This window comes from Chionomys nivalis, chromosome 13, assembly GCF_950005125.1.
Source record: "Chionomys nivalis chromosome 13, mChiNiv1.1, whole genome shotgun sequence".
In the NCBI taxonomy this organism is placed as follows: domain Eukaryota; kingdom Metazoa; phylum Chordata; class Mammalia; order Rodentia; family Cricetidae; genus Chionomys; species Chionomys nivalis.
In genome coordinates this window covers 37,835,530-37,860,109 of record NC_080098.1, presented here as the reverse complement: position 1 = coordinate 37,860,109, position 24,580 = coordinate 37,835,530, and the positions used below count along the sequence as shown (strand labels likewise).

The 24,580-nt window shown below is 38.6% G+C and overlaps 1 protein-coding gene across 1 annotated transcript in view; it reads left to right on the top strand.

Annotated features, from left to right (window-relative positions):
- Positions 1 to 24,580, top strand: part of Sugct (succinyl-CoA:glutarate-CoA transferase) — a 704,072-nt gene that overhangs the window by 572,772 nt on the left and 106,720 nt on the right. Inside the window, exon 13 of the mRNA XM_057787829.1 lies at positions 13,765 to 13,828. Coding sequence (XP_057643812.1) covers positions 13,765 to 13,828 — 64 coding nt within the window. The remainder of the gene's footprint in view (positions 1 to 13,764; positions 13,829 to 24,580) is intronic.

Sequence of the window (24,580 nt, the reverse complement as noted above, 5' to 3'; positions counted from 1 at the left end):
TGTCTGAAAATTGAAACAAAAAATGTTTAATTTTTCCCAAGCAGCTATAATGTATTCCCAACATATTTAATTTTAAAAAATACACAAAGTTTTTTTATTAAAAATGATAACACTTTATAAAATATCAAGAATGACTTAAATAAATGGATATTGCTAAAGTAAATGTTTAACAGACGTAAGATAATATGGTAAGAATACTCTTTCTGCCCGATGGGGATTTCCTGGACTTGAGTAAGCTAACTTTGAGATTTATAGAGAAGAGGTAAGGGCCAAGAACCCCTAAGGACAAAGGGTAAGTCAGGGGTGAGTCATAGATCTTGCCAAATGTAGCACGGGGACTCAATGCAAAGCCACAGTGATTTAGTCACTGTGGGGCTGGCAGGGGGTCAGACCAACAAGCCAGAAGCAAGGCCAGCATAGAAGTGACTGATGGCAGGGTGGTGCTCTGCGCCTTTCAGAGAGGAAAACTGCTCAAGAACACTCAGAGGAAAGGAACATTGAACTGCTTTTCGCGTCACAATCAAAACTTAATTCTTGATTTAAAAAATGCAGTGGAAGACTGAAATCTTAAAACCAATTACTTGTTTTCTTTGAGGTAAATGTAGATTCATGTGCAACTGTGAAGACATAATACAGAGGGTTCTACATAGCATCAGTACCAGGATATTAATCAAGACAAAGACCAGGTCATCACACCCAAGGTTGCCTTGTTGCTCCTTTATAGCTATAGAAACTCTCCTCTCCACTCCAGAGCTTGACAGTGATGGTGCATGCCTTTGATCTCAGCACTCAGGAGACAGGCAGTCAGATCTTGAACAACAGCAACAAAATTGACCCTTACTATAAAACCATCTCAAACTGGCTCTTTTCACTTTATATGACTCCCTTAAGAGTCATGGAAGTTTTTGTGTCAATTTGTTGTTTATTCCTTTTTATTGTTAAGGAATATGCCATATTAAGTATGTACCACTAATGATTACTAAAGATGTCTATTTCTAATTTTAGGCTGTTACAAATGGAGCACCTATTAATATTCATGTGTAAGTTTTTGTATGAACATAGATTTCATAAATATTCAAAAATATAAATGCTGGTTCTGTCTATCTAAATATCTATCTATCTATCTATCTATCTATCTATCTATCTATCTATAATCTATTATCTATCTATCTATCTATCTATCTATCTATCTATCTATCTATCTATCTATCTATCTATCTATCCATAATCTATTATCTATCTATCAATCGATCGATTGATTGATCGATCTGTCTGTCTATTTTACCATCTATCTGTTTTTAGAAACCACCTGTTTTCCAGAGAAGCCACGCCATCTTACATTTTTACTAAGGATGTTTGAGTGACCCAGTTTCTCCTTTCCAGAAATGAATGTTGTTATTTAAAATTTTAGCTCTCTTTTTGGGTTTGTCATTGTAGAGCTATCACATTCCCTTTTGACTCCTCGCTTCCTAATGGTTAATGACATTGATTATATTTCTTCATGTGCTTCTTTTCACATCTTGTGTAACCACTGGTAAAATGCCTACTTATGCCTATTTATGATCTAGGAATATTCTCTAGTTAGACTGTGATTTATTTTTACTGTAATGAGTTATTTATGCATATTTACACACACACACACACACAAACCCCCACACACATACCATGTTACTTATTAGTCTATTCTCAGAACTGTTATTTTTAAATATTTCTCCACACTAGAACTTCTCTGTTCATTCCTGTACGTATTCTCTGGCAGAGTAATCTCAAAGACTTTATCTGTTTTTTACCCCTGAAATTTAATAAAATTTAGGCCTTGTGGATTTTCTCTCTTCCACGTTAGCATGTTCACTGCTGTTATTCTTGTTCAGCTTATATTTAGGCAATAATGCTGGTAAGATTGTATGAGTGTAGTATATGGTATTCTAGGAGACAATTTCATTTTAAGCTTTCTGTTTCTCTGACTCTTACAACCTTCAGACCTCTCTTCAATGATCCCTGAGATTTAGGTGTAACAGTCATATTCTAGATGTAGCTGATGAGACTGGAGTCCACAACTCTGTATTTTTAGTGTGTGGTTTTCTTTAACAGACCCTGTTGATACAAACACACACATAACAACAATTAATAATAAAAATAGAGGTAATTAATTTGAAAGAGAAAGGAGTGGTATATAGAAGAATTTGGGAGAATAAATGGAAAGGAAAATAAATGAAAAGTAAAAATTTATAGCATTTTAAATTTTAAGTCCATGATCCATTGAGATAGAAGATGTAGTTTCCTACACAAGGGATTATGTGCATGCCAGAAACCATAGGTTACCAAATATAATTGTTTGTGCCAGGTGTGGGATAACCTCCCCTTGAACTGTTGGCCATAAGTTTCCTGGAGACACTCAAAATTTCTGTTACTCTAGGCTGCCCACAAGAACTCGAAGGTAAGACCCTATAGCTGAAGATACCACACACATTGGTCACATGACATGGAAAAATCAAGCTGGTACTGATTAAGGAGCTTTATCTCTGATGTCTAGCTTTTGTAGTACTGAAACAGGCTACATAGGCTGTATGGGGATGGGGTCTTAGGGCAAGTCATTGGCAGTATTACCCATCTTTGAATGTGGTAACTCTAAGTATGACTTTCATGGCAAAATATCCCATGGGTGCTACAGAGGTAGGAATGGTATGGGAGTAACCATCGGCCTTCTGATTGGTTTATGGCCCATTCCACAGAAGGAAACACATGCCTGTACTGTACATATGGTCATGGACCCATGGTTGTGAAACTCAGAGGTCCCAGAGGAAAAATATAGAACTGTTAGTTTGCACAAGTGACATGGTATTAAACTTCCCCCTAAATTTATATTTATATGTTTAAAGATTAGTGCAGTTCTCAGACCTTATCAGAAAAAAAATATTTGTGCAATGAATGGTGGTTAACATGGAAAGACACACCTGATGAAAGATCAGAAAGTTAAGTGTCAGCAGAGTGTATAGCCCTAAATGGCATGACTGTATCACATCTCTCCTCAAGTCTCAGGGACCATCACAGAAAAGAGGTTTTAACAAGTGTTTTTCTGTACTATCAGCTCCCTAATAAATACACAGAGACTTATGGATAAGTATAAAGGCTCAGCTTTAGCTTAGACTTGTTCCACTAGCTCTTAGAACTTAAATTAACCCATTTATATCAATTTATGTTCTCCCTGTGGCTTTTTATCTTTATTTCATTTCATACATCTGACTCCCTCCATGTCCTGTTGGCAGCTCCCTTTACCTCGATAATCTTTGCCCCTTCCTCTCTGTGCCCAGAAGTCCTGTCTATACCTCCTGCCTAACTGCTAGCCATTCGGATTTTTATTACACCTATCATAGCAATACTTTTTCACACAGTGTAAAGAAATATTCCACAACAGAGAGTGGCAGGAGATCCAGGAGTAGTTGAAAGAAACAGTGTCTTCTAGACATGAGAGGGCTGTTGTACTCATGAATTCACAGCATCAGTGGTTGCTTCCTGTTTGTTATACAACAGTTTCCTCCAAGATTAAGACTGTACACCTTGGGAGGAAGCTTGTTAAGACACAGAATAATGTAAGGAAGGTAAATCAACAAAATGTTCTAAATCGGGGTGTTAAAAGGGAGAGAAAACAACAGAATGTTCTTAGTCAGATGCATGCTAAGACAGAATTGTCAGGGAGCAACTTCTATAAAAACACCTCTCTCCAGGGTAGGGGCATGGAGAGTTAGAAATATTAGTAAAGAATATGAAGTCCCGTGTGAAAATAATGAAACAGAAAGAATAGAAAATACCAGGAGGGCATTCCAGTGAATACTGAAATCACCCATGTTTATTTTTCCATATTCTTTTATACCCATTTCAAAAGGGGGAAGAATGTAACAAATGACTTTATTAAGATGATACAAAGGACTACTTGAACAGTTAATTGCTTTAATACTTTGAGACATCAAATCATTAGCATTCTGTTGTTTAGGCAGTGAAATTACCCTAGTATCCCGAAGGCAGCCACTTTCCAGGTAACCTCGTATTACAAAAGAAGGAGCAAAAAGTACATTTGCATATTCTGACCATCAGTCAGGATGGAGTGGATCTACCTGTATGAGCTATCATAATGTGAAAAGAACCAGGTAATCACGTCCTGAGTTGGGACATGTAGCTAGACTTGTCAACCATTTTGAGCAACCTCCAAACTCTCTGACAATCAGAAAAGGTGGAAATAGGCTTATATTTTTGGGCCTCCACATAAAATATTTATAGAGAGGTAAAAACAAAAAGATGTTTTGAGGACAAGTGAAGCATTCTATCCTGCAGGGAAGATTCTTAAGCTGGGGAAGTTAACTCAACTAAATGGCTACAGGAAGTCCTTAAAACTGACCAGATTCATTAGACTTCTTCCTTCTCTAACATATAGAAACAATAATGACTGAGTTAACCGTAGTATATGAGGGAGTATCTTGAGTTGGTTTAAGGTGAGACAGGTGAATCCAATGAGGGAGTCCCTTGAGCTTGGCAGCTGTGGAAGTTACAAGAATTACTTTAAAGGGGCCCTGCCATTTAGGGGAAAGGTGTGAGGGGCAATGGTCTGGGGAAGAGAATAGTACCTGATTTCTATTTTAATTGGCAGTGGGCATGAATTTACACGTGGCTGAGATAATTAGTAGTTGGTGAAATACCATAATAGGGAGTGAAGATGGGATAACAGCAAAGTTAGCAGGTAATCAGGATTGGGAGAGGTTTTAGGTGAGAGGCCTGGGGTTAAAATGGGCTGTCCATACTTGAGTTCAAAAGGCTAGATAGAAAGGGGGATTTTGGGGAGAGCCCTAAGATGAAGAAGGGCCAGAGGCAAAAGTTTTACCCAGTCAAGGTGAAGCTCCTGTGACATCTTAACAAGAACATTTTTTAAGGAACGGTTAGTTAGTTCTACTTTTCCTGAAGACTGAGGATGGTGTGGGATATGAAAATGCCAGAGAATATTAAGAGCCATAGATAAAGTTTGAGAGATCTGGGAGGTAAACTCTGGGCCATTATCCAACTGAAGAGAGAGTGGGATTCCAAACCAGGGGATAATCTCTTGGAGAAGAACATGAGAAACTGGGCCCTCTTGTTAGTGGTAAGGAATGCTTCAATCCACCCAGACATGGTGTCCACCAAAACCAGGAGATAATTAACTCATCTGACTATGAGCATATAAATAAAATCAAGCTGCTAGTCAGTTCCTGGCAGGGAGTCCCTGGTCTGGTGAGATGAAAAGTGAAGCTACCAGAGAGAGAAGGAGAACCAGATGGGTGGGGAAGGAGCCACGGTAGCAGCTACCTCTTTTGGAGAAAAACAGAAAGGAAGGGCTTGGGCTGCAAGCAGGAAGGAAGATCTTCCTGCCTCAGCAGTGGACAGGGGAGGGAGTAAGCAGGGCTTTCTCTTAAAGGAGCAGGACAGACCATTAAAGATGTGACTTCTGGTAGGTTGATCATATCTAGTCATTGGCTTTGCACCCTGGAGTATATGAACAGAACAAATAGAAGTGATAAGTTATAAAACAATGATAATGGGGCACAAAGATGTAGGGGTAGGAGGTGGGGACGGATCCAGAAAGAGTTGGGTGAATGTGATATGAATGACTTTTTAAGGAAAAAAAAAAAGCTTTAGGTTGAGATTTTTTTTGCTTATTGCCTTTTCTGTTTGTTTTGCTAATAGTTCAATCCCCCTGGTGAAAAGGCTCTCTTTTCTCTCCTTTATTTGTTCCTTTGACAAGAATTATTTAGACATGCCCACTCTATTCCCTTCATTTTGATGTTTGTTCTTTTGCTAATATCATTTTCTCCTTGCTCCCCAGTGTATAATAATATGCAAGGTATCTTTTTTTTTTTTTTTTTTTTTTTTTTTTGGTTTTTTGAGACAGGGTTTTTCTGTGGCTTTGGAGCCTGTCCTGGAACTAGCTCTTGTAGACCAGGCTGGTCTCGAACTCACAGAGATTCACCTGCCTCTGCCTCCCAAGTGCTGGGATTAAAGGCGTGCGCCACCATCGCCTGTCTATGCAGGGTATCTTAATATCAGATAGATTCAGGCTCATATTATGGTTACTTTCAAAACTGTTAAACCTGGTTTGAGTCTAGAATTTTTCATGTAAATTTTTGAACTGAGAAAATGTGTCCATTGTCTTAGTAAACCAAGGAAATGCAAGTTAAAGCTTCAACGAGATAAACTGGTCAAAGCTAAATACTCAAATACCTGGTTTTGCCAACAAATGTAGAGCAAGTGAAAATAATCCATTTACAAACTATTTAGAAAGCACTTGGTTCTTACCTGGTAATACATACACATCTGTTATCAGTTCTTTAGGTATATGTTCTAGAGAAATAGTTTCATGAAAAAGTATGTTAATAGTTGCATTTTTAGTCACAGTAAAATAAATGCAAAGCACATAAGAAAACAGTAGGTAGCTAAATTAGGGTGTATTTGCAGGGACATGGGGAATCTTACCAGTGAGCACACCACTGAAAAAAATGAATCTTGTTTCAACAACAAAATTAACTTCATATACATCCTCAGATGGCTGGGGGCCCATGAGCTTCAATACCCTTCATTACTGGATGCTGACAGGTCACATGCTAGACAGATCTGTCTATAAGCAACCCTAAGGAAACTCACTGGGATGTAAAAAAGAAAAAAAATGATACAAAAGCATGAAAAGAGAAGAGGGCCTAGTTGGGGAAAAATCAGCAGAATTGAAAGGAAGAAAATAAATCAAAAGAAGCAAGATGAATATGATAAAATCAATTACATAGTATATGTAAAAGAATGTCACAATGAAACAAATTAAGTATAATACATGCCAGTAACAACTACAAAATTATGGTATATTTATACAATACCGTACTTTACATTGATGGCCCTGGTTAGCCCACAGCCTTGTGGTCTACAGCAGAGATAAAGCAGGTCGGAAAATACATGTGCATGATTTCACTGAGATAAATGTAAGTTAATTAAATACTTAATTTTTGGTTGTATGCACATATATGGTACAAGTATAAAAATAAGAGAATGAGTAACAAAATGTAGTAGAGTGATTATTTTGGATTTGATCATGGTTTGAGCATACTTGGGAAATTAAACCTGTTGAAAATATTTCATTCTTGTACTGATGTTGAGTGTATTATCAGTATTCTTGAGCTATATGTATATATTATAATTCCTCTTTGCATCACTTAAATAGTGATTACATGAACATATATATATATATATATATATATATATATATATATATATATATTCATTCCCTGGATCTAATTGCAGAAAGTTTTGTGAGCTTCTATGTGGGAATTGAACCAGTGTCCTCTGTAGGAGAAGCATGAACTCATAACTGATAAGCCAGCTCTTCAGCACCAGAATTACGAGTCTTTGAAATTGAAGAGTTAGAGGTTTGTGTATATTAAGTTGAAAATAAATTTTAGTTATAGTAATTGAGTTAAAAGGGAGGTTGAATGTGATCAAAGCATGTTTTGTGAAACTCTCACTGAAGTAATAAAAATCTAAAAATAATAGTGAAACTAAGAAAGGAAAAGAACAAAAAAGAAATAAAGAGAAATTGAGTCAAAGGAGTAAGAGAGCTCCAAACGCCAGCTTTTAAATCTGATCTCCTTTAGCTAGGTAAAGATAAGAGCTTACCTTGATATTTGTTTCATGACTTCATGGTATTTCTGTTTTGTTTTTTTCTGTGAGAAGTTTTTATAAACAGTTGAGCTACCTTGTTGACTGTATCTAAGTTTTACCTTTGCTTCTATAGCTTCTCAAATGCTGTTTCTAAATTATTCTTCTGTTACACTAAGAATTATTAAATTGCTACAGTTGACATATGTTGAATGGCCTTAATATGAAATTCAAAATGCTCCAAAAATTTCATTTTTGGAGTGTTTTGATACCACAAATGGAAAATTTCATCTGATATTATTGGTTGGGTCATAATATAAAGAAGACATAATTGTGTTCTTTGGTTTTGGTGGATATATTTTACATCACAAATGGGGTATCCCTTCTTGTTAATTTTTGTAGCTAATTTTTATGTTTTCTAGTTAACTATGACTATGTCCCTTCAATGGCTTCTCAGCATGGGCCCTGGAATGTCTTCCCATGTTTGCACTACAGCATTGAGATCAGCCAGAAGTGCTAACTAAAATCATTGCAAAGCAACCCTGGAAATAAGTAGCTAAGATTCTAAAAGTACATATATTGTAGAAGAACTTTGTGTCTAGTGAAATCTAGAGTTAAATAGCCCCATCAAATAATAAAACCAAAAGAAACTCCTGATCTTTATTCAGTTAATCCAATTTAATTAAAACTCAATAGATATTTGTTGAATATCTATCAAATACATAGATGATCAAACAGATATTATTACACAACAGATAATATTATATAACAACAGTTAAACCTACCTACTGGTAGGTATTTACCTGGAATTCTACATGCAGGGTTGTACGTTTCTGGAAGGTTTTTCTTAGCACTTTGTATCGGGCACATTAGTGTTTGTATTCAGGCATAGAGGCACATGTCTTTAAATGAGCTCTTTGGAGATAGAAACAAGACGATCTTTGTTAGTTTGAGGCTGACCTGGTCTACATAGTCTACATCCATAGCAGCCGGGACTACATAATGATACCTTGTCTCAAAAACAAAACAGAAACATCAGTATTTGTACTCATTATCAGTTAATACTCATTCCTGATGATGTATTTAATATGTATGTTGCACAGACAAATGTATATGCCCACATCCACACAGCATGTTCTTAATGGAGCCAAAGGTTGAACCGTGTGTGCTGACTGTATAGAAACAATTGCCATTTTCTGTTAGCTTACCTGTAACAGGGCCATGAGCATCATCTCACGTGATCCCTACAGATCCCACAGAGATATTCCTATCCTTTATGCTAGTGAGGATTCTGGGCCTCAGAGTTCTTCAGCGCTCCACCCCAGATGACTAGCTGCTCTGAGCTAGTCTGGGTGTGATTTCTTCCCTCTGCACAACTTTCAAGATGTTGTGTTGGGGTATTCTTAGCTGCCTATGAGGGAGCAGTTTAATTTACTAATTATGTGTGCTTCCTGGTGCCGTGTAATCCCTTCAGCGTCATTGCTCCACTCAACTGACTGGTTTTATGGAATTAACTACATCAGATAGTTATTTTCATGGTAAATCAAAATATGCTTCTCTATTTTTTTTTTTTTGACTGACTGTCCAACTACCAGAAGCCTCTTAAGTGATTAAGGTTAGTCATACTTAACTACAGTCTGAGGTCAGGCACCTACTGGTTGTAAAAGATTGGGTCAGTACTCAACTGCTTTAGGCTTCCATTATCTTATCGTTGGAAAGAAGTTACTACTTCTGGTCTGATCTTGCCAACCAAAAGATATAATGAAATCTCTGTTTGGTTCTTAATTGGATGAGTGATCTTTAATGAGTTTTGCTATAGCTGATAATATTGTATTTATTATAGTTGCTATTAGTTTTAATATTTAATTTCAGTGTTGTCTGTGCTGACCTTCATTGACCTCTTTGACCTGAGTCACTTAGTTCTAAAACAAATGTTAAATATTTACTTCTCATTGGATATTGCTTTTTTCTTGTGGAGCATCTTTTCTGTTCTAGATTGGTTCAAGTTTCTTATTCTCTGTCCCTTCTCTTACCATTATAGATAATTTTGGTGCAAATTCATTCATCAATACTGCCTGCCCCTTCCTTGTGCCTGATGTATCAGAATTGTGTGGAGTTTGTTGAATTAAGTGAATTTATCAGATGAGGACTCACAGTAAATAGCGTAGATTCATCTTCTTCGGGGATTATTGCTAATGCCCTTGTTGGTTTTATCTCAGTTTTGATACATGTAAAGAAAGTGTAGCCTTGAAGTGGTTTTCTTGCTTTCCATAAAAGCTTTGCACTGGATACATGTGTGTGTGTGTGTGTGTGTGTGTGTGTGTGTGTGTGGTCTGGGGATTGAACCTGGGGTCTTATACATAACACATTACCACTGAGCAGTATCCCAAGCCCCTCCCTCCCTTTTCAATTTTTAAACAGGGTTTTACTAACTTGTCCAGGCTGGTCTTGAACTCATGCTGTAGTACAGACCGGTCTTGAATTTGGAATTCTCCTGCCTCAGTATCCCAATAAGCTAGGATTACAGGCCTGTGCTTGTAATACTGAGGGTATCGGGTTTTTAATTTTTATGCTCTTTTGTTTGTTTTTCTATTGCTGCAATACAGACTTTTTCTTCATCTTCCATAGGCCTTTATAAAAAGACTTACTTTAAACTTTATTTCTCACACCACTCTAAGGTATACATTTATCATCCCATCATTAATGCATTATCATTTGACGATCATTAGGCTGTCACTCTATAAAACCCTTGAGAAAGAAAGAGAGTCCTTATTCTAAGTAGACCTGATACTTTCCTAAAGAGGTTAGTGCACTATCTAAGATTCTATTCTTGGCAAGAATAGGCTTTTGAAACATCAAGAAGAAATAAAATTTAGAGGAGCTACCAAACAATGAAAGGTGTAAAAAGAATAAAATAAGGAAAATATGGGAGAAAACAGTCAAATCTAAACACACTGCCAAAGGTCAAACTCACATAAGAGTTCCAGGGAAGGTTTTGTCTTGATTTTGAAATAATTTAGTGTGCAAAAAGAAGGATCTGAATGATCAGATTGAAGTTAAAGTCATGAAATCCTTGTGAAGAAAAGCTATAGTTTAAAGTCCCTGATTGGAACTGGCAAGAAAATTCTAGTTAAAGGTACACTGTTCTTTCATAGGACCCATGTTGGCTCCCAGCACTCCCATCAGGCTGCTTATATCTGTTTGTTACTCCAGTTCCAATAAATTTGATTCTATTTCTTCTGGCCTAAATGGGCACTAGCTCTCATTTGCACCCTGTACCACAATATACACATAAGTTTTTAAAATATCTGTTAAGGTCCCTGAAGATTCTCTAGTCCATTTTTAGTAGCAATAGAGCTGAAAATTTTTATTCAATTTTTTGCATTCAAATTCTAAACACTGATGCCTTAGCTAGATGAGAAAAGGAAAGGGGGCATCTGTTAACCCTTTACAAAGAAAAGCAGGGTTTATGCCTCAGTTTCCAATGAAGCTTTGACAAGACAACACATTGAAGCGGGTAGGTAAGATTTATGTCAGGATATAGTTTTCTGACTTCTGAAATATTTGAAAATGATACTGGGCAAAGCTCCACAAGCAAGGTTGGAAAATGACCCAAGACTCCAGGTCACTGGGCAGTTTTCCAGGGATAGTGCTATCTCTGGGGTGATGGCACCTGAGCTATAAGAAAAGACTGTGGAATCTTCTCAACTCCACACTGGACATTAAAGAGGAGTCTCTGCCAAGCGAGGGAGTAGAGTCAGCCCTTTCTACAGATGGGAGCTCAGTCCAGCCCATTTGCCTCATTGTACAAACGTCACAGCAAATGACAACGAGAAGTGGCAGTTAGCTTCCTGTGTTTTTGCTTAAAGCTAAGTATTGATCAGGTAAAAGACTCAAGCAGGAAATATTACTGCAGACAGCAATCAAGTTAGAGGTGAAGGAAGTGTGATCCCTAATGCAGCTTCTGGGGAAAATTTCAATCAACTGCCGCTAGCTTCGTTTCACGAAACTTTGACATATGTCCCTTGACCTTTACCAACTACCCTTTCACGTTTGACACTTAACATTTGCTACATGATTAAAATTCAGCGTTAATTAATTTCAATGCTATCAGTTCGGTTATATTTAGCTAAGAACACTCACTTTTGTCTTTTGTGAGTAGCACTGCAGCGCTATTACAAAGAGGTAGTCAGGAGGGCAACAGGGATACGAGAAGAGAAGAATGATTCAGTGTGCGGATAATTGTTTCAAGTGAAATTTAGCTTGGTATTTTTGTTCCTGTCCTCAGCAGAACTGAGATTTAGCACCTCCGGCTGGCATTTAGCCCCCACCCCCATGGAGAAGGAGGCTGTGCTGGGTGGATGCTGAGAATGAGCCACACCAGAATTAAATTATAGCACAGTTCTAACACTGGCAAGGGTTTTCTCTGGCCAGCTCTTGTGTACAAACCTGGTGATGCCAAAAGAAAAGCAAGGCATTCCTATCAGGGCTCTCCATATGGTGCGGTGCTGCCCTGACTGGTGGGAGTTGAATGCTTGCTAGAGAGTTGCTTTCCTAATCAGTGGTCATTCCTCGCATAACCGGGGCAGATGCCAGAATACTTAAGCACAACAGATTAGGACATCTAACCTTAAAAGGTTACCCGTGAAGTTTTCCTATTGATGACTTCTGTCATAGTATGAGCCAAAAATCTTATTAGACATAAATACCCCCATCTCATTTTCTTATTTCCCTGAGTTTTTCAAGGAAGAATATGTTTTTATCGGCTCCTTTGTTCCATGTATCTTTATCTTATAAATGCATTGTCCTGACAATACGGTTCACTAAATCGGAACCTCAAAATGCTATAGAACCATTATCACTATTGTTCTTGTGTGAACTCAAAGTCCTTAACTGTACTGCGCCACTGGTGTGCTTCTGTCATGTACAGGATGGGAAGGGAGGCCTACCCTGTTGACAGTGAAGGAGAAACCATTTACATTCAACTTGCTGAAGTCCCAACAATTCATGTTGGATTGATTGAGATAGGATTCTCGTGGTATCCCCTAGTTGTTTAAAACAAAACAAAACTTTGTAGGATTTTGTTTCTGTGTCAGAAAATTTTCATCTACAGTAATTCAACATTTATGTTACAGATTCTGGCCCCAAGGCATCATGACACCCTCTATTAATAGGTAAAGCACTTTGAGAATATCTAGCAGAATTTTGGATTCTTGAACAACAACAACAAAATTTTAACCTTCATTTCCAGGTTTCCTAGTCAAACAAAAGAGCACTCAGGTTTATGTCCTTGGTGAGATACTGGGTAGTTACTGACCTTAGGTCTACCCTAAGCTATGTTTACACTTTTTCCTAAGGAAACACTGGAAATCTGATCTTGGTCACAGCACAGAAGAACATTTTAAGCCCTCTAGCAAGAGTTTTTTTTTTTTTCCTCTTTCTGTGTTCCTTTATCAGAGTCCTATTCTTTATATAGTCCTATCAGCCTTGAAAACATCACTGGGTTAACCTCCCTGCTCTAGACTCTTTCAGTTAGCTCTGCCCATTTGCTTTTCTTAACATTCTTGTATCCTTCACCTCCAGCAGTGACTTTCCCCTTGGATGCTCTGATTTACCTTTCATTGGAATGATCTCTTAAATTGCATTGAATACATTGACAAGAGTGTGGGCTCCTCAGGTCCAGATCCAGATCCCACCCCACTCCCTTCCCTGCTTTAATTGTCCTTGGTCAGGTCTTGCCAGGATTTAAAACACACACACACACACACACACACACACACACACACACACACACGGTGACTTTTAACATTAGAGTAGAAGACTTAGATGAAAGGGGGGAGATGATCAGCTATAGTTAAAATAAAGGGAGATTTTGTATAAATGTATTTTTCCAGTTCATGAGTCTCATAGCCATTTTTGGCTTTAATTGACATATATGACAATAAGAAACACTTCAAATATTTATTTTCAAATGACAGATAAAAGATATCTGTTTTGTAATATCTTTCTCCAATGTTGACTAAGTGGTTTACTAAGTAAGGTCGACTGTCCATATGCCTTGAGATTGAAGATGGTTTCTTTCTTTCTGGTTTCTGTTTTCAGGTATTGCACAATGGCCTCGTTATGGAGATGGATCACCCCACTGCAGGGAAGATTTCAGTCCCAGGTATGAACTTGTTTGTTATTTACCTTAGCACCTTCATTCATCAATTATGCTTTTGCTCTCCATGGTGAGCACATGAAAATTCTCTAAAGAACCTATTGGAAGCAATTCAAATGCACAATTTTTGTATAAAAGGGGAATGCTATGACCGTATGTACTCATAAGAATGTAGGCAGAAGGCCGGGCGGTGGTGGCGCACGCCTTTAATCCCAGCACTCGGGAGGCAGAGGCAGGCGGATCTCTGTGAGTTCAAGGCCAGCCTGGGCTACAAGAGCTAGTTCCAGGACAGGAACCAAAAGCTACGGAGAAACCCTGTCTCGAAAATCCAAAAAAAGAAAAAGAAAAAGAATGTAGGCAGAAGCTAGAGGCTATATGTCTTTTCTCTAAAGAATGTTGAAATATCTCAATGACAAAAAGTGTTCATGTTTACTCATTCCACTTTATGTAGTCAGGTGCACATAAAAGTACATTATGCAATATTCAATACACAAAAAAACCTAATAGATATGGTATATCCAAGAAAGGCTTTGTGATTCACGTGACAATAGAAATGAAGAACAGGAATGTGGGAATAATCATCTTTCAAAACTGTAATCTAATGTATAGATCTTCACCTTCCAGATCAGAAATTTAAGTGTTTTCATTAATAAATTTAAGTTTTTCAACATTGACTCATATCAAATAAACTCATCGAAGTGTTTTGCTTAAGCAAAAAAGCCACCATTTTCATTTCCAGAGGGAGTCATCTTTGTAGTGGCCGGGAGTATGATGTCACTCGCAGAGACTCCTCTATTTGTAGTATGATGCCACTCACAGAGACTCCCTCGTTTCTACATCTCAAGACCAACCTGAGAATGATTTCCTGAATCTGCTCAGATAATAGTCATTGACAAGCAAGTGTAACAGACAGAAGAATGGTAGAAAGGTGCAAACTGAATGGAAGTCAATGTGTAAGCATATAAGGAGGGTCCTGTGCGGATTAGGAAGATAACCGAGGGAGTCACACACGCATACTGTCTATAAATGCTGCATAATATTTATAAAGATGGTGAAGAAAACATTGATGAAGTCTTAGGAGGTCATTCCTTTATTCATTCATCCATATAATGAGCATATGGTGCATGCCAGGTTTTGCTTTGGATTCTGTTAATACAAAAATAAACAAGACAACGTGGACACCCCACATAAACTTTATACTTATTAGTTTGTCAAATAATATGCATATGAATTATGAGTAGATGTTTATAGAACTGTAAATAAAGGAAAACAGTGTGCTATCATAGTGACTGACAAGGGCACACAGGTCTCTGGTCATTTGGGGAATTGAGGGATACTTATTTGGTTGGCTGTTTTATAAACTAAGATTGAAGAAAAATAATGTTTGGCCTTTGAAGATTAGAAAAGCGGTGTGAACCCGCTGTGGGAAAGAGCCGAGTGTTCTTTAGAGATCAGGAAGGAGCGTGGGGCTGAGAAGAACACTGAGAACAGAGGTGCAGGCTTGAGTCCCCACCATCCGGATTTACCCTAGTCATTGCTAAGAGAACAAAGTGGCACAATTGAATGACAACATTTAGAAACCTAACTTATTAATTAAAACATTTAAAATTTTGATCTGAAAAGTCAGTACCTTATCACAAGAGCTATGTGATAGCCTCTGCAGTGTGGTCAGGATGAAAATGGCAATCCTCGTACTTTTAGACTGAGGTCTTAAAAGTATTTTGTTGAGTTCCTCATTTTTTTAACAGTGAAACTGATTTTTCACAAAAAGTCTCGACATTTTAAACAGAGCAAAGGAAAACGTTACTGATTCCTCGGTGAAGAGTCCATTTAGTTAGCTTTCCTGCTTTGCCTCTTCCACATGCGAGGTTTCTCAATGTCCCTCCCGGACCTAAGTGTGCTGCTATGTGAACTTCCTCTGAGAAGACATGAACAAGTGTCTTCCTGTCCCAGATAACGTGCTGATGACAGAAACAAAGAGATGATCTATTCAGGTGTAGTCTTGTGAATTAGTGAGTCTAATGGTGTTACCTACAGGAACATGGTAATGGATTACTGACTGAAGCCTGGCTACTGACAGGCAGTTATACCATTGAAGAAAATCACCTGTCTCCTCCAGCAACTGTTAACCACACACATACTTGGGAAAGGGGGCGCCTTGTGAGCTCCTCTCCCTTGGCAATGGTTATAAATCTTTGTGGTGTCTCTTAAGCCCTCCAATCTCCATAACTGAAAATCAGTGGGCCCAGTTTTAAGTGGCTGTCAGGAGAATATTCACAGTTGATGGTAGTTCAAGAGAAAACAGCCCCATCATAACCAGAGGACAGTTTCACAACCCCAATCAGAATTCTACACTGACGATCAAAGTTGACTTCAGATGAGGTCACAGAGTCACTGGAATCTCCATAAATTAGAGGCATTTTTTCCCTCATTTTAAAGTCAATAGAGTTGTTAACCTGACTGTGAAGAAAAACAGAACCCAGTGGATAATATAGAAAAAATTATTGGAGAGGACTTTCTCCACTGTTCAGCTGTGAATTTGCTGCTTTTTTTGTGGAAGAAGACAAAAAAAGAATCAATCTCAAGAAAGGGATTTTGGTTTTTTGTTTTGTTTTGTTTTTAATTCCTATGAGGGAAGACTGTACCCATTGCTCAGTTTAATCTGTGAATGTATCAGGTTACTATGGTCACAATATTGATAGATAACAAAAGAACACAAAATCTTAGTTTATCCTGGGTCTCTTCATTGCATGTATGTGATTAGCTGAGAGTTACTGCCACAGACTGGACTCAAGTGGCTTTATTTCTGATTACACGTATGGCTGCCTTGATTGGTCACTGCATGCTTGCCTCAGTTCTGCTCTGTGTATCTCTCATGTCCTCATGAAAAATGGCTGAAGAATAAGGAAGCAGATATAAACTACAGAGCCACTTAAGGTATTGACAAAGAACCGGCAAACCCAACTATTTGCTATTGACTAAAGTTGTTTTAAGCTGTGTCCATATGGTTGAAAACACACACGTGTTCACCTTTGGGAAGACTTCAGCTATGTAATAGAGGGTCTGAGCTTATGATGAGCAAATGGCTGGGAGCAAAAAGTCAATTTACAATGGCATTCTCAGCTGTCCTGCAGTATCTCCTTTCTTGTTCCTCCCTGTAGATGATTCCTTCTTAATTTCTTTTTTTAGATTTATTTATTTATTAAGCATACAATGCTGGCAAGGGAGGCAACAGGTCTCATTACAGATGGTTATGAGCCACCATGCTGGGAATTGAACTCGGGACCTCTGGAAGAGCAGCCAGTGCTCTTACCCTCTGAGCCATCTCTCCAGCCCCTCCTTCTTAATTTCTATACAGTTCATGGATCGTTTTGGTATGTCTATCTTACTGAAAAGATTTGGTTCTATAGATTTATCAATAAGAGAACTATCCAATTCAGGTTCATTAATTTTTTGTTATCTAATAGAGAAATACTCTGAATTTTCTATATGTAGTTCTATAGATTTGTATCTAAATATGTTCATCTATATATTTATAGCAAACTTCTTATTAAGTATTAAAAGCCCCACATATATTTCCTTTATTATTAATGAACTATTACATGTACTGAGTTTTCATAAGTTGCATATTTAGTATCTTATTACTGGTCACTTGCATGCAAAAAAAAAGAATATCTTGATTTTTAGAGATAGATTCTCACTGTGTAGTTGTAGCTGACCTGGAACTCACTATATAGCCCAGGCTGGCCTTACATCTGGAGCATTTGTTCTGCTTCTCCCTCAGAGGTACTGAGACTTCATAGTGAATCACCACATCTTATCTACAAGTAGTGGTTCTTATGCAGCATTTTCAGTGCCTTAGTTTAGATGTCAAATGCACTTGGCATTCCCTCAGCTAAGAGCACCTCTATAGGTACCAATGGACTACAACTCAAAGAACTGCTTAACTAATGTCAAATTCTTACCTTTTACTCACAGATTAACTAAAATCTGCTTTCTGTACATTATTCAAGAGTGCTAGATGGAACCAGTCCCTCACAAAGCTTATAGATTTTGGGAAAGGCTGCCAGGGGTCATAAATATGGACAAGAAGGATGAGTGTTTCTATGTAAACCAGAGGCTACTTAAGATGCTCTCAGTGCCTGGATTGGAGAGACCCTCCATAGTATAAAGACTGAAGAAAATTACTCAGAGTGGTGTGGTGTAAATAAAAATTTAAACATTGTACCATGGCACACTGGAGGATATGAGAATATGGAGAATATGCTAGTATTCAGAAAATAGGAAGAAGAGGCTCATGGTTACTCTGAAGAGTGATTTAGATGCCAGTTGAATGAGGTCTTAGACGGAACTAATGAAGTTAAAACCAAGTCAGATTCCAAAGCCATCTATGGTGGTATCTCTCAGCCTCCTTTGTAGGAAGTCTGGCAGTGGGGGTGGGAGCTGGAGCTTGAACAGAAACCTTCACCCCAGCAGGGCAGATGATCTCATGGATTGATTTTAGAAGTGATTTCTGTTACCACCAAAGACCTCTGTTAAACTTACAGTGTCCTGAGTTTTAAACTGTGAAATCGATAGAACACGTTTGTCTCTTAAATACAGAAAATAAAGGCATGTTCAAGGCCCAGAAGGGGTTCTATAATGAGATAGACTATATAGCATCACCTGACTGTTATTGTAATAGAAAGAACTTGCATAAATGGTCACAAAATCTGCCAGTTCTCACTGAACCACTCGTTGCATCTTCTTACAATGCCACTGGTCACTGGCCTATTAGCTCAAGCAGATGGAGACTTCTGTCCTTCCATAGTCATTGAAGTTGCCCGAATGGCCTTGGTTCTGCACTCTACACTTCAAAGGCTGTCTCTGCAATAGACTCTGATGTGTACTTCTAAAGTTTCTCGCTATAACTTTTCAAATTCTTACCCATGAAAATGCACTTTGGCCATTTGACTCCAGAACCTTCTGGGAAGTGTTCACTGTGGATTGTGTCAACGCTCTGAGGGGACACAGCCTTCTAAGCAAGTAAAAGGATTCTAAATTGAATTACCCTGCATGCTTGTCTCTGATCTCTGTTTTCCAAAAAGAGTTCCAATTTATTTTAAATAAAACTTTCCCTACATTTTCCTCCACAGTATTTTAATATTCACACTTAGAACTTGTCAATTTTAACCAGAGGGTATTGGATGGAGGGGAAGAACCACCACTTTGAATAAGTGTATCTTGAACAGAATTATTGGAAGTATTTTAAACTTAATTTTTAAAATTTGAATTATTCTCTGGAATTTACATGAGGGATATTCTAAATCTGGCTTTGACACAGAAAGTCTTGTGTTCATAAACTTAGGAGGGAAAAGGGCTGCCACATCGGCACTGTCTGAACCAATTTAATAGTGAAAGCTACTACATTAAAAAAAAAAAAACCTTTTAAAGATGATCTGTGGCAAGTTTATTCCATGTGACTTCTTCAAATAAACAGACTTTTTAAATCTTCTGAAAATTCTGCTTGTTTAGCAGGTTGAGTCATGAGCACTCAATGCAGTGACTACTTCTTCTTTCCTACTGTTAGAGGTCTTCTGTGTTGTGGGTTCCTTCACCTTGTCCTGTCCCTTTCATCTTTCTTTCCTTCTTTTTAAGTATGAAAATAGATGTTTCTGAAATCAAGGTATAGTTAAATTACTAGGCTAGATGACAAGCAATTAAGAAAACTGTCACACACCTTACCTGACAAAAGAAAAACTAAGAAGAGGCAGGGTTTCAATTATTATTCCCCCATGAAGTTCAATATGTTGATCTTCACAAGGAATTCACTGTGAATCTGATCCAAGAATGAATGGTGAGGTAGGCAGTTTCTTCCCAAGAAAAAGACCTTTCAGATGACAGTTTCAAAAGGAAAAGAATAAATAATAATGTGATTTTCCTGGGTGGACATTTGAACTTCCAGGTTCTATGGGGCATTTCTTCAACTCTCTAGGTCTGATATCCAAAATATACAAAGAACTCAAGAAATTAGACCGCAAGAGGTTAATCAATCCAATTATAAAATGGGGCACTGAGCTGAACAGAGACTTTTCAACAGAAGAAGTTCAAATGGCCAAAAGTCACTTAAGATCATGCTCAACTTCCTTAGCAATCAGGGAAATGCAAATCAAGACAACATTAAGATACCATCTTACACCGGTCAGAATGGCTAAAATCAAAAACACCAATGATAGCCTCTGCTGGAGAGGTTGTGGAGAAAGGGGCACTCTCATTCATTGCTGGTGGGAATGCAAACTTGTGCAACCACTTTGGAAAGCAGTGTGGCGGTTTCTCAGGAAAGTCGGGTTCAACCTACCTCTTGACCCAGCAATACCACTATTGGGAATATACCCAAGAGATGCCCAAACATACAACAAAAGTATATGCTCAACTATGTTCATAGCAGCATTGTTTGTAATTGCCAGAGCCTGGAAACAACCTAGATGTCCTTCAATGGAAGAATGGATGAAGAAAGTATGGAATATATACATATTAGAGTACTACTCAGCAGTAAAAAACAATGACTTCTTGAATTTTGCATGCAAATGGACGGAAATTGAAAACACTATCCTGAGTGAGGTAAGCCAGACCCAAAAAGAGGAACATGGGATGTACTCACTCATATTTGGTTTCTAGCCATAAATAAAGGACATTGAGGCTATAATTCGTGACTCTAGAGAAGCTAAATAAGAAGGTGAACCCAAAGAAAAACATATAAGCATCCCCCTGAATATTAACCTTCATCAGGCGATGAAAGAAGACAGAGACAGAGACCAACATTGGAGCACTGGACTGAAGTCTCACGATCCAAAGGAGGAGCAGAAGGAGAGTGAGCACGAGCAAGGAACTCAGGACGGCGAGGGGTGCACCCACACACTGAGGCAATGGGGATGATCTATCGGGAACTCACCAAGGCCAGCTGGCCGGGGACTGAAAAAGCATGGGACAAAACCGGTCTCGCTGAACATAATGGACAATGAGGACTACTGAGAACTGAAGAACAATGGCAATGGGTTCTTGATCCTATTGCACGTAATGGCTTTGTGGGAGCCCAGGTAGTTTGGATGCTCACCTTAATAGACCTGGATGGAGGTGGGTGGTCCTTGGACCTCCCACAGGGCAGAGAAACCTGCTTGCTCTTTGGGCTGAGGAGGGAGGAAGACTTGATTGGGGGAGGGGGAGGGAACGGGAGGTGGTGGCGGGGAAGAGGCAGAAATCTTTAATAATTAAATTAATTAATTAATAAAAAATAAAAAAAAAAGAAGTATGACAGAGATAACCTGATCAAAAGCCTAAATGTTGAACTCAACACAGAAATCAAAACAACTGAACTAAGGACACAGGAATGCTGGAGACTGGAGGACTAAAAACATTTTTTTATGCCTTTGCCGGTGCATTTTTGGTATTGACTTCAATTCTTTGCATGTTAGCTAGATCTAATTTTCTTTTTATTTTATTTCATTTTTTTAAAAAAGAAAACAAACCATCTTTTTTCATTTTACATACCAATCCCAGTTCCCACTCCTTTCCCTCTTCTCATTCCCTCCACTTTTTCCCCAACTCTATCCCCCCTCCATCCACTCCTCAGAGAGGGTAAGGCACAATGCTTTGAGGAAGGACCAAGGCCACCATACTATGTCTAGGCTGAGCAAGGTATCCATCTAAAAAGAATGAATTTCAAAAAGTCAGTACAGGCAGTAGGGATAAATGCTGGTGCCAACCCCAGTGGCCCTGCAGTCTGCCCCAGTCATACAACTGTCAGTCAGATTCAGAGGGTCTAGTTTGGTCTTATGCTGGTTCTTCCCTTGTCTGACCAGAGTTCACCAACTCTGGGCTCCCTTAGCTCAGGGAAACTGTTTCAGTGGGTGTCCTCATCATGGTCTTAATCTCTTTGCTCATATTCTCACTCCTCCCACTCTTTGACTGGACTTTTGGGAGCCCAACCCAGTGCTCCACTGTGGGTCTCTGCCTCTGTTTCCATCAGTTGCTGGATGAAGGTTCTATGATGACATTTAAGATAATCATCAATTTGACTACAGGACAAGGCCAATTTGGGCACCCTCTCTGCTATTGCTTAAGGTCTTAGCTGGGGTCATCCTTGTGGATTCTTGGGAATTTCTCTAGTGCCAGGTTTCTTGATAGCCCCATAATGTCTCCCTCAATCAAGATATCTCTTATCTTGTTTTCCCTCTCTGTTCTTCCCCCATCTCGACTATCACACTTCCTCAGGTTCTCCTCCCTCCTCACCTTCTTTGTTCCTTCTCCCCTTCTACCTGCCCTTCTCCCCCAACCCCCATGCTCCCAATTTTGTCAGGCAATCTTGTCTATTTCCCCTTCCAAGGGGAATCTATATATGTTTCTCTTAGGGTTCACCTACTTTACTTCTCTAGGGTCATGGACTATAGGCTCGTTATCCTTTGCTTTAGAGCTAGTATCCACTTATGAGTGAGTGCATACCATGTTCATCTTTCTGGTTACCTCATATAAGTCTCTTTCTCGATAAGATGTATGTACTTTCTAGTGGGTGTTTGTTATAATTGAAATTAAATTTACCATTCAAACTTATTGGAGAAGAAAGAAAATATATAATAATCAAATAGAAAACTTTAAGACTACCTTCCAATTCCTACTTCCATGTTGAGGAGTTTAGTTATGTAACTAACAAATTACATTATCTTGCATCTGGTGACAAGCTGTTTGATTTCATCACCATGTCTCGTCTTGGATGGGGAGAGTACCATTTCAGTACTCATTAAAGGGAGAGTGGCTTTACTTACTGCAGCCTTCCCAAGAAGGGACACTGGTGCAAAATGAGATGACAATTGGCCTGAATCCCAAAGCAAAATACTTTCCTCCCACATAAATCTTTAACATCTTAAGACGTGTTCCTGTAATGAAGACTTAACCAAAGAAAATGTTATTGGGGAAAGCCTGCTTTTCATTTGAAAGTATCATACAAACTGGTTGGATGGCAAACATCTGTAATCCCAGCTGTCATCGGACTGAGGTAGGACTGTGAGTTTAAGGCCAGCCTGGGCTATGTAGCAAGCTTCAGACCACTTAGGAAAAGCAAAACTCTGTCTCAAAAGATAGAAATGAATAGAGTTTAAAACTGAATTAAAAATAAAAGATGCTAGTTAAATTTTGACTCCAGAGAAAGCATCGTGTTAACATTGAAAAGATGTTGGCAGAGGCAGAAGTAGGAGTAAAGGGGTTAAATTAAAACCTGAGGAACATAACCAATGAGTCATATGCAATAACCCACTTACCACGTCACCCCGAACCTTACGGAGATTTGGCATCGAGCTGGGTCTGTGGGCCTCCTTGACTTTCTTCTTAGCTTGAGCTATTGCTGGCTTCTCTGTGCTTGTTACATATCTGCCTTAATGAACTCGTGTCTGCATGCTGTCATGGTTTTATCTGGCTGTGGAAGCAGTCAGTGGGCTTCTGGGCTCAGGTTTGAGTATGATTAAGATATCATGTGCAGATGTAGGACAGAGAAAAGAGGCCTAAGAAAGCTCCCCCAGTTTTACTTCACCTGGGTATTATGTGAGTGACAGCCGGCTGTGTTACTTGATAGTGGGAAGCCTACGTCCCTTACTCTTTGAAAATTATCTTAAGATAAACCCCTAATTATTTGTGAAAGCGGTGAGCTTCATGGACCGAGAAATAAAATCTTAATTTTAATTAAACTAAAAATTAAGAAATGATGTCAGCTAATACAGTTTAGACACGTGAGGAAACACCCTATATGCTACATTTATAGAGAATCAGAGCGGGGTCACCTCAAAGCCACTCCACAAGGTTGGATCTATCTTCCGTTAGCAGCGGGATTTTTGGGTTAATATGTAACATTTTATTTTCTATCACTTTAATATCATTAGTATTTTTTATTCTTTCATTATAAAAGGAAAATGGAGTTCACTATATTGCATAAAACTTCATTTTCAGAATTCTTTTTATCTTTATTATATAGTCTGCCTGAGATACATTTTTATATGTATTATGGTGGTTTGAATGAGATATGTCCCCTATATGGTCACATTTGAGCACATGGCCCCATTTGGTGGCACTGTTTTGTGAAGTTGTGGATCCTAAAAGAGGTGAAGCATTACTGGAGGAAGCATGCCACTGGCCGGGGCGGGGCTCTGAGAGTTTGTGACTTTGCCTCACTTCCAATTCATTCTGTCTGCTTCATTCTTTTTAAATTATTCTATTTATGTATTTATTTTACATCTTGACAAAAGCCTCTCTTTCCTCCTCTCCTCCCATTCTCCCTCCAGCTCCCCTCCATTCTCCTCCTTAATCCACCTCTCCTCCGTTTTCACCTAGAAAGGGGCAGGCTTCCCATGGGCATCAGCAAAGTATGGCTTATCATGCTGCTGTAAGATCAGGCACCTCCCCCTATATTAAGGCTGGGCAAGGCAATCCAGCATGGGTTCAATGGTATCATTGTGGTGGAGTATAACATGTGAACAAGGATTTTCCAGGTACTTCTCTTGATATGTTGTCTGTTTGAACACTGTATGCCTACGAGCCATTTTATCTCTAGCATAGTTCAATACATATGCATTTTTTGTGTCCATTTTGTAGATGGAGAAAGTGAGACTTGCTGAGTGTTGCTGCAGTGAGCAGTGTCAGTGGTGTAATCCCACTAAACACCTATCTCTGAAACCCACCTTCTTCTTTCATAGAGGAGAATTGAGCCTGCTATCCAGTTTGGGGCTTTTGGTGTTT